General features: G+C 41.0%; 1 protein-coding gene across 4 annotated transcripts in view; it reads left to right on the forward strand.

Annotated features, from left to right (window-relative positions):
• The first annotated feature begins 638 nt into the window (after nt 1–638).
• ric1 (RIC1 homolog, RAB6A GEF complex partner 1) overlaps nt 639–17,447 on the forward strand; it is a 33,597-nt gene continuing 16,788 nt past the window's right edge. For all 4 annotated transcript variants that reach the window (XM_054756673.1, XM_054756674.1, XM_054756676.1 and 1 more), the window contains exons 1-4: nt 639–1,232; nt 7,160–7,267; nt 15,939–16,018; nt 16,180–16,287. In XM_054756673.1, coding sequence (XP_054612648.1) covers nt 1,092–1,232; nt 7,160–7,267; nt 15,939–16,018; nt 16,180–16,287 — 437 coding nt within the window. In that variant the 5' untranslated portion in view covers nt 639–1,091. The remainder of the gene's footprint in view (nt 1,233–7,159; nt 7,268–15,938; nt 16,019–16,179; nt 16,288–17,447) is intronic.

Here is a 17,447-nt window from a genome sequence, read left to right on the forward strand (position 1 = left end):
GGAGACAGGACAATCTCCTGCGGGGCCCCGACACTACCGACCACAGTATCAGACAGGAAGCTCCCCAGCCGCACAAACTGGTGCCTGTTAGACAAGTAAAGGTCCAGGGAAAGGGCCACCAGGGGTCTCAACTGAACCAGCACGAGTCTATCAATGACTTTCATTGTCTGGCCAACCAGTCTGAAGTTGTTGAGGCCAGATAAAATGGGCTTCTTGGTCACCGGCACTATGGAGGATGTGTTCCATAGTCCCGGTATACTTCGAGCTTGAGACTGAGGTTGAAGATGAAGTGCAGGATCCCAGTAAGCAGAGCAGCACACATCCTCAGAACGTGGGGTTGACATGGTCCGCGCCTGCTGACTTGGCTTGGTTGACACAATCTAGCTGCCTTTCCACCTCTGAAACTGCACGGCTAAATGTGTGTTGTGTTCTACAGTATATGAGATTTCGTGTGACAACACAAAAACTCGCATCTTTAATCTTAATAGCCGTTAAAAATCAAATACAGTATATGTACTTTGCAGACATCACCACCACCACGAGGTGTCAGTGCTGCTGCTGCCATGCAACCTAGTGTGGTTATGACGTCACATGTCAACACCAAGCAAACTTGGCAGCCGTAGCCAATCAGCGTCGAGTAAAAAGATGGCGTCGGTGAGGCACGGAGGAGTCCGAGCTGAGCGCCTTAACGTCCGTAAACACCTCCGTTACGGACACCGCGAGGACTGATTGACCGGTGGGACCTTACGTTTATCATTACGGGAACTATTCTCTGGGTGTTGGAGCGTCTGTCCGGCTTTACCGCTGGTTGTTTTCAGTCAGAGAATCGCCGCTGCCTCGGGGAAGCTCATTAGCTTCAAGTTGGCTCCGCTAGCCAGTGCTACCCGTGTAGCTTGATCGTTCATGAACCCACAGCCAGCACAGTTAACATCGTCTTCTTTCGCACTGTTAATAATTTATTTTCCACCTACGATCACGACCAAACATGCGGAAACTGGGTTAAAAACACTTGTAGCGGTGGAGTAATTAAAAGGGGCCAGTCTGGCATTGCGACATTTTTTGGCCAGTCGAGCCGGAGCCACTTGGCCATCATGTATTTCCTAACCGGCTGGCCACGGAGGCTGCTTTGTCCCCTGCGGAATGCGGAGGAGCCCTTCCACATCCAGCCCAGCTCCCAGAGGTTCTACTTCGCCCTACTTTCCGAGACGCAGCTCAGCATCTGGTTCAGTCGGGTAAGTAAAGTGATGGCGCTCTAACAGTGTGCACGGGCTTCTTGTAGTATATTTATATTCGCCTCACACATAATTACGTCTATTTATTCGGCTAGTGTCGCAATGTTTATAGTGGTTATTGATTTTTTTTCAAATGCAAAGGAATTTACTTCTGCTTCAATAGGCTTGCATCTAAATTGTTGTCATGGCTACTGATTTAATTTTGTTGTGGTTACTGATGTATGTTTTTCAAATGTAAAGGCATTTCTGCTTCAATAGGCTTGTATCAAAGTTGTTGTCATGGCTACTGATTTATTTTTGTTTCAAATATGAAAAAACATGTAAACAAACGGGGCTGTTTCCAAGCAACTGCACCCTAAATCAATCAGGTTGAATCTTAGTCCACATAAGGAATGTTTTGTGTCAAGACTATCACAGATAATCCTGACATGAACAGCTGTTGATAATTCATCTCTCCATCCATTTTCTATGGGTCCGGAATGAGCTGGAGCATATCTCAGCAGATTTATGGGGTACCCTGGATTGGCCACCAATCAATCACAGGGTACATATAGACAAACAACCATTTACGCTCACATTCCCACCTATGGATAATTTAGAGTCTTCAGTTAGGCGAACATGCATTCTAGGTCGTACCTGAAGACCAGGAGAAAACCCACGCAAGCAGGGGGAGGACATGCCAACTTCACAAGAGATGCTCCAACTGAGGCTGAAACACAGAGCAGGCATGCTCGTTGCTATTCCACCATGCTGCCGCTGTGCAACAGAAGCAAAATATTAGAAACAGCTCTTAAGCAACAATAATTGTATCACATTGTTGAATGTATGCTCATATCTGGTCGTTTCAAACTTTAGGACAAATGTTATGTTTATGTGGCGGCGTGGTTATCATGCAACGTTTGTCGTTAGGCGACCTTTGAACACTCTTAAGTAACTACTAAGACTTTCGAATCTGTTGACTACTGTTAGTATATCTCTTTACTACAAAGATAGATACTTTATTAATACATAGGCAAAGGTAGTACAATTTGGAATTCCAACACCAGAATTTTCTGGAAAATCATGGCTTAAAAGTCAAACAAACTTGCAGTTGAAACAGTCGATCAGCAAATCCCGTGAGACTCAGTGAACTGTCGTTATAGCCAGAGAACAGGAAATTGCTCAGTACAGTATAAGCAAAATATAGATTAAATATCATAAATACCCATCAGTTCAATACCTAAGCACCACTAGGCTACAGTGCCACTTCCATGTTTCCTTCCCATTACGATCTGTCTGACGTCTTCGAAGTGGGAGGATTCGTACTGTTAGGTTTGTTATATTATAATTAACAAATCTTTACACTTTTATGGCAGGTAGGAATATTAAAATGTTACTTAAAACATCATCTATACAGTTGTCCAAAACATCTGTTAAAGTTTGGACAATTGAGCTGTTTTTACCAGTAATGACAAAGAGGAAAAGAGTGATGATAACCATAGAATCGTAAATGGAGCACAGGAACACATCAGGCTGCTCAATACAATATGAGTAAGGCCCTATGTTTTCAATGTTAACGGAATCAAGGACGGAATTGCGGAGTTGGCCAATAAAAACGGAATCGCCTATGGAATCTTGCAGAAATTGACATATTGCGGATGAAATGCTGTCATCGTGAGGAGAAGGAACATTTCTGTGGGCAAATACTGTATTTCCCCGGAGGACCACTAAATCGTGGAAGAATGTCATCACAAAATATGTCGAAATGGCTACCTGAAACACCGGCAAAAGTTGTCAAAAGGAGTGTGAATGGAAACTAGCGAGGTTAGCTTAGTTCAGTAGAGCATGCTAGTGCGGCTGTGTGTGTGCGCGCGACTCAGGCTGTATGAATGTGTTTATACCGTGTTGTGTTTTACCGCTTGTTAATGCAAGCCAGCGTTTTACGATGACCGCTGGCACCGTTCTGAGTGAAATAAGGACGAGAGGCATGTTTATTCTTGCTCTCAGCTCGTCTCAACCGTCAACAGATATTGTCAATACACACAACACACTTCCGCTCTTCAAAATAAGAGTGCTCTTTGCCACGTACTGTAATTGTGTAAACAAAATAAGGGCCTCATAAATAGTATCTTACATTAATAAAGCAATTGGAATTGCATTGGTGACTACGTCTCCTAAACCACAAGCACGGGCAATACTCTTGGTTGAGGATTTGGTAGCAATGTGCAAAGGCTGACATCCCTTTAGACAAGTTTGTGAACCCACATCCGTTTATGAAATACTGGGCAAATTATCCAGTGATGAATTGCATCAATAAATGTAAGGACACTTTGTTCACTGTCACAAAAGTACACATTCTATGCTGGTAAAGTAGGTGTAAAAGGTAATGAAAAGGGATTTTTAAAAATTAAAATGGAAAAGTCAAATTTGGGAAAAAATAAAATGGATTTCATAGGGCCCGATATGAGAAATAGAATTATTTACAAATTATTGCAAATCTTCATTCATTTGACTAATACCTATAAAATGCCATGAGTGTAATGCGAGTTCAGTGAAGCCTTCCTTTTACTTATCCATTATGTTTGTCTTGTCTGAGTATTTGTTACTTACTTTAGTTTGAGTATACGCTGGTTAACGTCTCTTTACAGTTACAATGTTGCATAAAACATGCTCGTCCCGTTGTTTTTGGTTTGTTTTTTGTTTTTTTACAGTCGAGTTGTTTAAAATGGGAATCCAAATGGACTATTTTGAACATGACAGTTTTATTGTTTCCATGTATACTCTTGCAAGCAGTATTCTGTAAAACTGACAAATAAAAATGGTGGATATTGTTAGTTGATGACTAGTGAAGCTCCGAAGTGGGGAAAAAAGTAATTGTAGGACAGCGCCTCTGAGCGCATTGTTTATTGTAGCGAGTCGTTCAGTACCTTCAACAATGGATCAGGGTCACTGTTTATTTCCTGAAGTTTCGCCACACACAGGATGTGCCGGTGTTTTGCTTCTCTGGCCTTGCCAGTTATCAACTAGGCGTCAAAGTACCAAGAATCTTCTCTCTGCAGCGTCTGTTCCTCTCCACAGATGTAACTCGCACATCTGTTAAATCCATTGTTTAATAACGTTGTAGCCAGCAGAGACTAGGGGTCACGAGCCACTTTGTTCACGAGATGAGAGAATATACTAGATTGGGTCTACAAGGACGAGACTTTAAAAAGAAAAGTAGAATGAAAAAATCTATGACAATATCTTGAAATGTACCAATACAATTTCAACTACATTACACTCTTCTGCACTGTGTGTGTATGCTACTGGCCCTGCCTCCACCCACGGAGACAAAGAGACTGTATGACTGACAAAAGGGTTCACTCTCTTCATGCTGTTGTTCTGTGGAACAAACGTGCCAAGGTGCTGAAAGCAATGCACAGACTGTATCCTCTTCCTGCCTGTTTGGAGGCGGTAGACGAGGAAAACAGACATGCGTGCACATGGCAGTATATTGAGGCCGTCGAAATTATTTGACCTGAAAACGTCTCCGTTGTTGTGTTGTCATTGACTATTATTTAAATTTGTTTGATCTGAAACATTTAAGTGTGACAAACGTACAAAAAAAAAAAAAAAAAGAAATCAGGAAGGGCGCAAACACTTTTTCACACCACTCTGTGGTTGCCAGTTCCCTAAAGGTGTGTACCGGATTTCCTGGTAATCCGGTAAAACACCCTAAAATAAGATGAGAGCAGGCCAACATCGCCAAGTACTGGCATGCACATTACAGCAGTTTGCCTTAACAACTTCCATTTTTACTTTAATTACCATTGTTTTTTGCTCCCGCTTTATAGCCAGTGTCGTTCTCCCTCAAGTCTCTTGTTTTTCAATCCCCTTTACTCCTGAACCTGAGCCAGCACCACAGGCTCAGCCCACAGTCAGTTCATTCAGGGTGTTATTACTAATCCATGTTGCACAGTAGCTTAGTCGTGTTCTATTCTCACACATGCGGCCATAAGGCGGTCGTTGCAATAGCGTGTGCTATGAGAAGTAGTGCAACGCTGTTCAAGAAGTGCATTATTTTTGGCTTCAAGCAGGGCAATATAACTTTATTGTCGCACTGTAAAATAGGAATGAATCAGCTCTACCTGCGCAGGTGACATTATAATGTATTAATCATGCAACACAGAAACCAAAGAAGGAGCCTTCTCTGCTAACAGTCTCATGTTACACAGCTGGAGATTTCTTTGCCCTTGGTCTGCACCAAATCTCTGTTGCTTCATTGAAGGACCATCATGCTAAAGCTTGTCATTAGGGGGGCGGTCACACTTGACATGTTTGGTGCGGTTTAAAGAACTCTTTCACGTTTGCTCTTTTTGTACTGTTAGTTTGATCAAGTTTCAACGTGATCATCAGAATCTGGTGTGCACCGAACACGTGGACTGCTTGACAGATGGTTCTCGGTCCGCTTGCAAGTGAAATCTGGTGTGATTTGGTTCACTTGAGCTCAAACGTGACACGAACCAAAGACATGGACCAGTGTTCAAATGACCGCAAAAAGCATGTAAATGTAAATGACGAATAAGAGTAGATATGTAAGACTGTGTTGCTGCTTTTTCCCTGTTTGAATGAGACGTTGCTTTTTAAAAGTATATTTTAGAAGCTTTTTTTCAACTATAAGATGGTAAAAATCGCAGAATATAAAAATAGTTACATATTCAACCCAGCAGATGGCATTTTGTTTTGGAATGTTATCATGTAAATTACATGATGTTCTCTTACTCCATCGCGGTTCACCTTTCGCGGACTTGCTGTTTTGCAGATTTATTTCAGTGCAATTTTACTGCTTTTTTTTTTTTTTTTTTTTTTAAGTGTATGAACACTGTTACTGGCCAAGCCTAGCCCTTTCAGAAGAACTGCATTGTGGGAAGTTGAATGTTGTAGTTCTGTGCCTTAGCACAGGCAGCGGTGTCTCTATTCTCTCTTCTGTCTGCACCTCCTGATTGACTGTAGACCCTCGTTTCCCTTGGTGGGGTACGTGAATAAAAATGAAAAACAATTAGTGTCTAACACTCAGACTTACGAGCGCACCTGAATGCCTCATAGCACAGAGCGATCCGCCATAGCAGAAAGAAGGAAGGAGACACAGCATGAAGCTCTTCATTGCCCTGTGTGAGTTACATTAATAAACAATAGAAAAAAACAGAAAACACTAACCGTGTGAGGAAAATACGATGACAGGAGCAATAAGTTTTAACAAGGATACAAAAACGCTACAGCCGAACGGCGGCAGGATGAAGAGGCAAGAATTACATGACCCAACCCATATACATGTACTCGTGACATATTACAGTAATATTTCACGAAAGCTGCCCTTTTAAAGTATATTTTAAATGCTTAAATAATCGATTCTTAGATGCATTGCGATGCAGACATTGACGATTATTAATCGATTCATAAATGTCAATAATCGATGCTGACGAAACAAAAAAACTGAACAAAAAGACGGAAAGCGTAAGTGCCCCCTGGACAGTATATGATCGTGCACCTAGGTGTAAGACGCTGTGCAGCATTTGGTCCCATGACACAAATACTGGTCTGAATGCTAAACAAACCAAAGTGTTTCCAATGTATCTTTGTTTTTTTATTTTGGTTTTTGGTCTGTTCCAATTTAAACCACAAGTGTGAATGCGGCCTAAATGAATGGCAGCACATCAGGAAAGACAATATATAATTTTGATGTGACTGTGTGCACTCATTCAACTGGTAGTGGGAGCGGACTGTAGGACGTCAAGTTCACTGTGCAGGTGTTATATACTACGTAGACTCCAGACATTACTCCAGTTTATACTTAATGACCCTGAAATATTTGTGAATGTTCATATAGTTGTGTTTACAACATTTGCTAATGTTTTTTGTTCCATCCAGTCATGGATGTGTTTTAAAGCAATTATTTTCTTCCTCCGCAGCCCAGTGTTTTGATTGTGAGCTACATTGAGTCTGCCAAGGCAGTGGCACAGTTTGGCTTCTACCAGAAGGCGGAATGGAAACCCGATGACTCCATGATCGCCGTGGCGGTAAGTGCACACAACAACACTACAATATGTTTTGACTTGAAATCTTTGTGGTGTTTTATGCAGAGCAGGCAGTCCAAAAGAACAACATGCACAAATAAAAGCAAAGAAGGACCGTCATAAATGTCTGTGAAAGCTCTACAATGAGGCATTTAACCTGTAGAGTTTGTTATACGCTGTTGTTGGCCCATTAAAGCATGATCGCCTCTGTCTGAAAGTTCAGAGGCGTTTAACAGTGGTTTGTCTGATCCTAGCCACAAGTTCAGTGGGTTATATTGTCTGGAATGTGAGACACTGTGCATCCCCACTTACATGGTTAAAAACTATAATAAAGTTACTGTATTGTTAGTCATATTAAGTCCCGCCTTGATGCTGGAATTTAGACTGTTGAAAAGTGCTTTTAGTAAGCCTTACTAGGAACACACCTTTTTGTAGGTCTATAGCTCTAATGCTAATTGAGCTGTGTTTGGCCACACCCGTCATAATACTCTATTTTGGGGCATTTCGTGCAGCAGACCTAGTGCAAAATAATTGTTTTCATGTTGCTTCCGTGGCACACTTGTGGTCCAGGAGGTAGGGGGAAACCTCCCACACCCTCATTGTTCTGGCAGGACCCCAAATTGTATAATAGTAGGCATAGTTGGGGACCTTTTAAGGTGCAGTGGTAGCTGGTGAATACATACAATATTGTGAACTTACATTAGTTTGGGTTATTGATCAGACAGACCCTTGATGCTTTATGTGAATGCATCAATGACTTGTGCTCCTTATCTACTATGTTGTCTGCTGATCCTTACGATGTAGTGATGTAATGCAAGGCAACAAACACGACCTTTGCAGAATTGCTGACTAAGACGAAATAATCAGGAATGCAAAAGACAACAAGGCAACTTATAAAAAGACATCACTTGTAGGAATTTGTATAGTTGTCAATGGGCATGTTATCTTTCAAAATAATTTTAATCAGTACGTGAGGTTGGTGGTTGGTGTAGATGTTTTTCATCTGTGGTTCAGTTTGGCGTGTTCATGCATCATCAGATTCATTCGGCCTAGATGTGCAGTGTGTTGTAAAATGCTCTCATGGATATTTGCATTTTCAGTTTCAAACAGGTTGTGTATGTTTTTTTGCATACCAAAACCCATCATCAGGTGTTTAAAGAGGACACACTACGCTTAAGTCCTGTATGCTCCATTGGAATGTCACTCATGTTCTGTTGTTTATATCTTAATGACATCATAGCTTGGCATCTCTTGGTGTCCTGCTCTGGGTCTGCCTCGTGCCCCCAACTTTTTTTTGTTTTCATACTTGTGGGCTAAAATACACACGAATGAGTGTCGTGAATGTGTCTGAGGAAGAAGGTCGGCCCCAGTTCCTCCTGGGCCCAGCCAAAAACAACAGGGAGCAGCGGCGGCAGTAGGAGTTAAAAATATCACTCGCCTCGCCTCGCTATTATTGTGTGCATATCAGGGAACGCCCCAAGGTAATTCCAAATTGCCACAAACATTCAAGGATGGACTTATGGGATTGTTTTGGTGCTTGAAAGGCACTTAAGTCACTGTGCCCTCATGGAACATGCTCATAGACAAAACTTTTGATTATTCCAAGGCTGATTCTGAACAGGATACAGTAGTGAATACTATTTTCCTTTTTACATTGTTGTTTAATTAAAAAGTGAACTTTTAACTCTAGTCCTGGTGTTCCCGACCAGATGTTTCACAGATGTTTGGCTGTTCACACCCTGTGAAGACCTTAAGGCGAATGTAATCCCCCCATTAAACCCCTTGCTAAGACTGCTCATATGGTCGTATATTTGTATTGATTAGTCCATATGTGAACATATGTTTATGTAGTAGGGGTCAAGAAGCGATGTAGTACTTTTATATAGTGGCTTCACATCCGGTTTCTTGGCCCAAATGGTCCCCTCTGTGTTATTATACAGTTTATTATGCACAGGCACTCTGGAACATTTTTTTTCACTAAGGATTTTCTCACCGACCGGGAATTTGCTGTTTTCACATACAGAGGTGCGTGTATTATAGTAATTTTAGCCATGTACGGATTATAAATTAAAGGTAAGTGTCACTTCAGGATTTGTCTAATGGTTTCCAAAAGAAAATTAAATATAATCAGTCCCTCCCACAAGTTGGACATTCAGCAGTTAATTGTCTGTGTGTGCAAAAAGTGCAAAAAGAAGTTAGGAAGTTATGTACAGCAATCCTTTGTTTATGGCGGTTAATTGGTTCCAGGGGGGGATAAGTCATCGTTGATGTACTACCCTGCTGATGGGGATGTCATACAACTTCATGTAAAAAAAAAAAAAAAAAAAAAAAATTATCCCTGTAATGGCTTAGATTGTATTTGTATTTTATTGCATTTAACCATTTTTATGCTTGAAAATGCCTAATTTTGCACAAAAAATATGTACAATTTGCTGATGCTTACGCATGTTTTTTGACTACTAATAACAGGCCGTAGACAACCACGAAACAGCAATCTATTTATTTATTTTTATTGTTTGAGAAACCACATAGAGTGAGGGAGTGATGTTTGAATCCAATGTAGCGAGGGACGACTGTAGTTCACTTAAACTATAAACCTGTGCTTTGTATGAGAAATTCCTTGTTTATTTCTGTTGTAGTATTACCATTTTCTTCTTTGACTTGTCATCACACACGCAAAAAGCCAAAGAAAATGTGATCACTAATTCTTGTTGAACTCATGTTGAGGTTTTTCTTGTAATTTTGGGTTGCATTCAAAGTTCCTCAAGAGCCGTACAGTTTGAATTTTGCAGTTCTGTTGTGCATAAAAGGAAACAAAAATAAGATTATTACACCAAAAAAGTTCTGAATGACACTGTACTACAGCAGCACCAAATCAGGCCCATAGATGACAAAAAAGCGAGTTTAGTTCAAAACTTGAGAGCGACTGACATTTTTGCAACAATGACTAAAATCACCAGAGCACTCTTGCCATATAGAGGATCTTTGACTGACCTTTTTTGCAGCACGTCTTTAAAAACAGCAAAGTGCCTGTCCTGTCATATAGAGGGCCTTTGACGTGCCTTTTGTAAGTGGTGAGTTTAAGGTATGACAGAGCCTTACATTGACATTATATACAAAATACTAATAAAATAGAAGGAAGAAGGTCCTTAAGTAAATTTCCCCGCTGTGGGATAAATAAAGTACATACATACACATACATAGCGTTCCGAAACGCACAATTTAGTTGAAAAGCCATATATTACAGTATGTGTTGCCTCAATGATGTGATACAATTGACAGTGTGTAATCCTGCAGCGTTTGCACTCAATTGCACCCTGGTGTTATTTAACATGTGCATGGCAGCCACTGTCTCGTCTCCTGTTTGACTGGTTGTCCCCCTTCAGCAAAGCCTTCCTATACTTAACTTAAGGTTATGACTTTGAATGTCCGCAAAGGCATGCGCGTTGTTGACCTCCGGAGCCTGTTCAAACATGCAGAAGGAGACTCAGTGTGCCATCACTTTTCAATGCTGACTTGGCGCTTTCGGTGATTCTGCTGCTTGCAAGTCCCAAGTCGCTTCTGCATTTCACAGGATTAGGTCAGCACTTAATGTGGCCTTGTCAATGCAGCATTGCATTATAAAAAGGCAGATGGCATAAAAGCAAAGGAAGATTAAGGTGCCTGGCATCTTGCGGGTTATTTTATAGCTTTAAGAAAGACTGTCAAGACTCCCCTCTGTGTGTCCTGAATGGGTCCTCGGCAGACAATGACGAGCGCTTCCTGTCTTGAGTTAATCTGCATGTGTGAATGCACCGAGGCCACTAAAGAAAGGGGCATCTCATGTTTGTTTTTGTATTTAATCTGGCAAAACAGCAAAAACACAAAATAAATTTTTTTCATGCTGCTTACGTGGAACATTGGTGTTCCAGGAGGTGAAGAAACCTTCTCGTACCCTTTTTTGGGATTCTGGCAGGACCCCAAATGTCATACAACATCTTTTTTCAAAGGGATTTTTTACTTTTTTGTCAGGACCTGTCACAAATCAGATTTTTGCAAGTTGCTTCCGTGGCCCCTTTCTGGTCCAAGAGGTGGGGGAAACTTCCCACACCTTTATCAGGGGCTAAGACAGGACATGATTTAAAAAAAGACAGGACATGATAAAAAAACTTTGCCGTTTTGACCTGAAAACGTTTCCGTGTGGATAGCCCCTGAATTTTGAGTTACGCAGGACAGATTTCTGTAAGAAAGATATTGAAATTATTATTTTATTCTGATAATTGTGTTCTTTTGTATTTAAATTTTTTTTTTAACAATTCATTTTGCATTATGCATCAAATTAAATTAAAATTTGTGTCAAATAGCACATAATTTGTTTCACACAAATAAAGGCAAAATAATTACAGCCGGGTCGGTTTGACCTGCCAACAAAAGGTGACCCTTATTTTTCCAGGACTTGGCAACCCTGATCACCAGCCACTACTTCGGTAGAGAGGGAAATTTGCTTAATTTTAGCTGTCATTTCCTTTCTTTGTTTGCCTTCACATTGTGACCATCACTTCTGTAACGATAAGAATTGTTATTGTTATATAATATATAATATATAAGTGACGCACCGGAGCGAGCTATTTCTTGTTGTGTCATAAATGTGACAAGAATAGAATATCTTGCAGCTTGATATGATGACTTCAGTGCATTTATTTGTTATTGTTCTTACCTCTGAATACTGAGGAAGTGTCTGAAAAAATACGATGCTTTGTTGCACAAAGCAGTTTGACAGATTTTAAGCACGAGTCTTGTGCTCGTTGGAGGGAGAATGAATGCAAATGTTCTTCTTTGTTACCGATTTTCACCGTCCACTTTTCTTCTAGCATCGAACTTGGAACATGACATTTTTGTACAATCCAAGGCTCCGACAGCTGACGATGTGTCAATATGCCAACTGCTCCAAAAACGAAAGTCAAAGTAGAAAAGGGCACACAGCAGTGAACTCAGTAACAAGCTGTCTGTGTATCATTGGCATGGAGACGAGAACCGCCAAACGTGCGCTGACCCAAACGAAATACAAAGTGAAGGAATAACAGTTGGGAGGCCGCAAATAGGCGGCTCGCTTGCCGAGACTGTTGATGGTCCCTATCTTAGCTGTTAGATTTTAACGCAACACCATTTAACTGGCGCCCACAGGACAAATCTGGTAAAGGTTATCCCAAACAGGATTTTTTTCTGGAAACATATTTTATGCGAGGCACAGCTGGAGGCTTCAATCTTGGCTTGTATCCCAGCTCTGTGGCAACACTGCAAACTTCCTCAAAGTAATTATCGTTGAAATGCGGCAAGCACAACAACAACCAACTTTGATGGCCCTTTTCACACGCTAGTTCCTGACAAATTTTGTCCAGTTCTTCGCAACTTTTTCGTCTTTCGGCCAATGAAAAAGACTAACACCGTGAGCCGTGCCATTACTGCACTCTCGCTCGACATAAAGTCTTGGCATTCTCTCCAAAAACTTACCAAAAATTGCTTAAAACTCTTGTGATGATTACACAGAAAACAGTATGGTGACGTGCGTCCTTGCAGAATGTCTTACTGGTATGATGTCACAGCTCAAGGGGCTACGGAGCTCAAGTTTAGCCCATTCAAACGTAAGGATCCCCACATCCGGCTGAAATAAAACAATAAAACAAAGAAGAATACTTATCTATTTAACAGTGCTCATGTAACTCTTGGCAAAATTTGATGACGCAAAATACACATTTTTGAACCAGAATTACTATCAAATTAATTAACCAATTTATCATGTTCAATATTTCTTTAGATTTATAAGTTTTATGTTTTTTTTAGTGTGCAGGAGTAGGGGGTACACGGCTGCAAGTCAAATGTCTGAAGGGTGGTACACGACTGTGAAAAGTTTTGGAACCACTGATGTAGAGGATCCTTGACCAGTGTTTATGCAGTACATTGTTTAAAAACAGTATAACACACCTCTTATATACATACAGTAGAAGAGAAAGCACTGCTGTCGTATAGATCTTTGGCTAGCATTTTTGCAGTAAATTCTGCAGAGGGCTCCTGTCATATATGGGACCTTTGACAAATGTTTATGCCAGTGTTTCCTTTATTTTCCTTTTAATTTATTTGTGGCAGCCCGCCATAAATACAAGTACATTTGGACCGCCACAAATAGATTTGCCGCTTTCACCCTTGCTCATAAGAGGACAGAGCAGAAGGGGACTGTGTTACCAACTTATATCTTGCTATATTTAGTGAGTAATCAGACTCCTTGTGATAGTCTTTTCAAAAAATCGATCAGCAGCAAATCTAGTGAAGAGTAGGCGACTCTGACATGAAAGAACAAATCGCTCTTCCCAGCAAGCAGTGAGTGCTGCCCCTACCCCATGCCCCCATCATTTTTGTTTGTGACATTAAAAACAATGACAAAAAAAGCAACAGAAAAAAGTGCATTTGTAGTTCCAGATTTGTTTGGTTTGATTTGTATGCTTTTTACTCACTTTTTGCAAATGTGAATGACCAACTATGCATATTTGGCGATTACGTCATTACGTTGATTCCCACTCCCCTTCCCCCACAACCCACACATGCCACAAATAGATTGCAGTCCTGTGAATTCCTAAAAACAGCAAAGCATTGCTGCCACGTATGCTTTAGATCTTTGGCTAGCTGTTTTGCAGTAAAGCCTGAAATACCAGATAGCTCGCAGTCAATTCTGAAAAACAGCAGCCCATTCCTGTCATATATACAGTCAGCAGTTCCACAACAGTCTTTCCTATAATAAAAATAGAGGGATTGCTTTTTTGGATGCTTCCCTGCATCGTGTCAGCCCCGTCACACTGGTGGCTTATAAGATTTTATGACTGAGAGGAAGCTCACAATGCAGCTTTTACATAATTATTGGAAAGAACCACAAAACCACTTGCTGAGGGTTCAGTTTCTGATTAGTTGACGCAATTGGGTTAAAAAAAACAACCTCGTTGGTCATACAATCACCTTTTCAGGCCTGTCCTTGGCATGTGAGATCGTCTTGTGGCGTATAGAAGGAAGTTTGATTGACTATTTGTACTGTAACTCACCACTTGCTTTGTAGGCCATTGATTGCTTCAGCAGAACTCAGTTGGCTGTGGTCCTCTGGTTCAAGCTTCTGGTTTTTATCTTGGCTGTGGTAATGTTCTGGTCTTCTACCAACAAGTACTGTCATGCAGGAAATCGCAGGAAAAAAGCTACAGGTTTACCACTTCACGGAGGACAGCTTTGTAACAAAGCAGTTACGGTATCGTAAAATAAATACCTGAGCTCTCCCAACTATTCTTTCTTTCTTTTCTTTCTTTTGACTTTTTTTTTTTTTTTTTTCTTCAGCAAATGCTGTTCGAAAAGTAGCTATTACAGTATAGCACGGTGGTAACTTTAGCTTTACAGATGCCATGTTTGCTTTGCGGGCAATTTGTGGTTAAGGCATCTGTATTAACGGCTATTACAGGCACGTCGTGGCAACCCTTGTAATTCATGAGGCTTGCAAAACAGGACACGTCTATTTGAGGTGCGTCATTTATCTATTGAAGTGGACAACATCTGATTAATTGGGTCTCAATATCTAAAAGTGGGGTTCACCATTTGCTGTTGTTAAATCCTATTGACTTGAAATTTCTTACACACCCTTTACAAAACATCCACTGTACCTTCAGGTTGTTTAGATGACACAATCTGGTTCACATATTTAGGAGACTTACAAGCACGTCTGTAAAATTTGAGCAAGATTGGTAGCATAACATGGCCGCATCAAGCAAAACGTCTTTGCGACCAGTATCCCATGAGTCATTGACCATTTGTCTAGTGATTATAAAACTTTGAGGATATCTGTATTACATGTACAGTGCAGGCCAAAAGTTTGGACACACTTTCGCATTCAATACGTTTTCTTTATTTTCGTGAGTTTGTATTGTAGATTCTCAACTATGAATGAACACGTGGAATAATGTACTTAACAAAAAAGTGTGAAATAACTGTAAATATGTCTTATATTTTAGACATGCATTTTATGTCTTGTCATTTTTTTATGATAGCAAACATGCAAACCCTTGGTGTTCTCTCTATGAACTTCATGAGGTAGTCACCTGAAATGGTTTTCACATCACAGGTTTGCCTTGTCAGGGTTACTTAGTGGAATTTCTTGCCTTATTAATGGGTTTGGGACCATGGGCTTGTATTGTGTGTGTGTGTGTGTGTCCAAACTGTTGGCCTGTACTGTATGCTCAAATGTCTTTCAAATGGGTGGTGGCACAAAAGTCATTTAAAGGGTGTGTTTTGACATTATACAAAGTGAGTTTGTGAGTGGTCAGCACTGGAGCGTGTCCTCTCGTGCATATCATACACAGGATTTGTGCTATGCTGCATGTTATCAGTCATAACTGAAGATGCAACGAGCATGTGACATACCTCTAAATAGTGATAAAATCTGAACCAAGGCTCGTATTTCCAGATGGCCCCCATGTTTATAGATTTTAGACGTGTCGAATGAGCTGCAGAAAATGGGACAGCACATGTATGTGCAAAGTTGAAGGAAAACACTACACTCCATACTCAATTACAAGCAAATGTATCAGAAGCACTTTGAGAAGCCTGAAACAATAATTGACTTTTACCACAAGAAGAAGAAAGTCAACTTCTTTCCGTGTTTCCCCAGACTGCCAAAGGCTACATCCTCCTGTTCTCTGTGCTGGGCAGCGGAGATGACAAGTACCTCTACGAACCAGTCTACCCAAAGTAAGTGCCTCCAGGAGCTTGTCACAAATATTAACACAAAAGAGAGCCACGAAACAATCATTCTTGTTTCACATTCCTAAATGACATACCAGCTGACAGATGTGGGCACGTAGGGACATATCCATTCTTGCATTTTATTCTTATCATATGTGTTTGAACAGGGGGAGCCCTCGTGTGAAGGTAACCCCGGGTTATAAGGAGGAGCAGTGTGCCCCCGCTTTGTCACTCGAGATAAAGAAGCCTGTTGATCTGGAGGCCCCCATCACCAGGTAGGCTGCTTTATGCTTTCACACCTAGCGCCAGCATTTGGGAACAACAATGAGGTGATAGAAGAAAAAAGCATTCGTAGCAGCCTGGCAGCATTGGAGAAACTTTCACTTTGTCTCCGAGCACACAACTATGGTGTGTTCAAGGACCGCTGTGAATAAATGCTGCGTGAGACAATGAAACAAAACGACATTTATGGGCTTTATTAAGCATACGTTATTTTTCCAATAAAATAATAGCTTTTATTTCCAAAATTATTATGCAGTTAAATAAAATTTTATGTAATTATTTACAAAGCTATTTTTTTAAATGTCTTTAAAAAATGTCATTTCTCCTGAAAGTGCACCTCTGACCGATTCGGCCCCACACATGGACCGATACTGGGCCGCAGCCCGATGATTGGTAACCCCTGCTATATATGGAAGGAGAGCTCTGCTTTTTTAAAGGACCTCCGGCAAAAATTGTAGTCGCTCCCAAGTTTTGAACTGAACTCCCGGGGTGGTCTGAAGTCCTTCCGGTCCGTGGGCCGCCAGTTGAAGATCCATGCACTAGACTGTATGCTGCGTGCTCATGTACTGTTTTCATCCTGTGTGGTGGATGCAATAACAGGAAAAAAGCAACCCCAATCTGTAGTTAAGCATGCACCAGCAGGGCTACTGATTAAAAACAAGAGCATCTGTTCCGTCAGATGAGAAGAAGGCAGCTTGTGGCTATTTTACCAACGTTCTTCGTCTTGTTAATTTGTAATCTGAGCAGCCCACATTCCAGAACACGTGACCTGACATGTACAGTACATGTAAGAACACGTGACCTGACATGTACTGTACAGTACATGTAAGTATATAAATGCAACGTTTGCCTTTGCATTGCATCCTCTTTATGTGCTGACAGAGAACTGTCACTTCATCCCTCTTGCAGCTTTGTTTGTTACATTGCATCTCTCCCATCACCCATTGTGTTTGTCTCCAAAGCCTCGTCATCCACCGTCTTCATTTGACAGCCGTTATATAGCTCAGCCATTGTTCAAGGTGGACAGCTCGCTTGCGTGGGTTTTGAGTGGGCGTGTTAGATTATTTTCTCACATTTTAACCAAGAGAATTTACCTCCCCTGCACAGTTTTCTTGGTCTTGATGTGTCATCTTTAGCTGTAATTCCCCAGACA

The sequence above is a fragment of the Dunckerocampus dactyliophorus genome, chromosome 17, assembly GCF_027744805.1.
Source record: "Dunckerocampus dactyliophorus isolate RoL2022-P2 chromosome 17, RoL_Ddac_1.1, whole genome shotgun sequence".
Lineage (NCBI taxonomy): Eukaryota > Metazoa > Chordata > Actinopteri > Syngnathiformes > Syngnathidae > Dunckerocampus > Dunckerocampus dactyliophorus.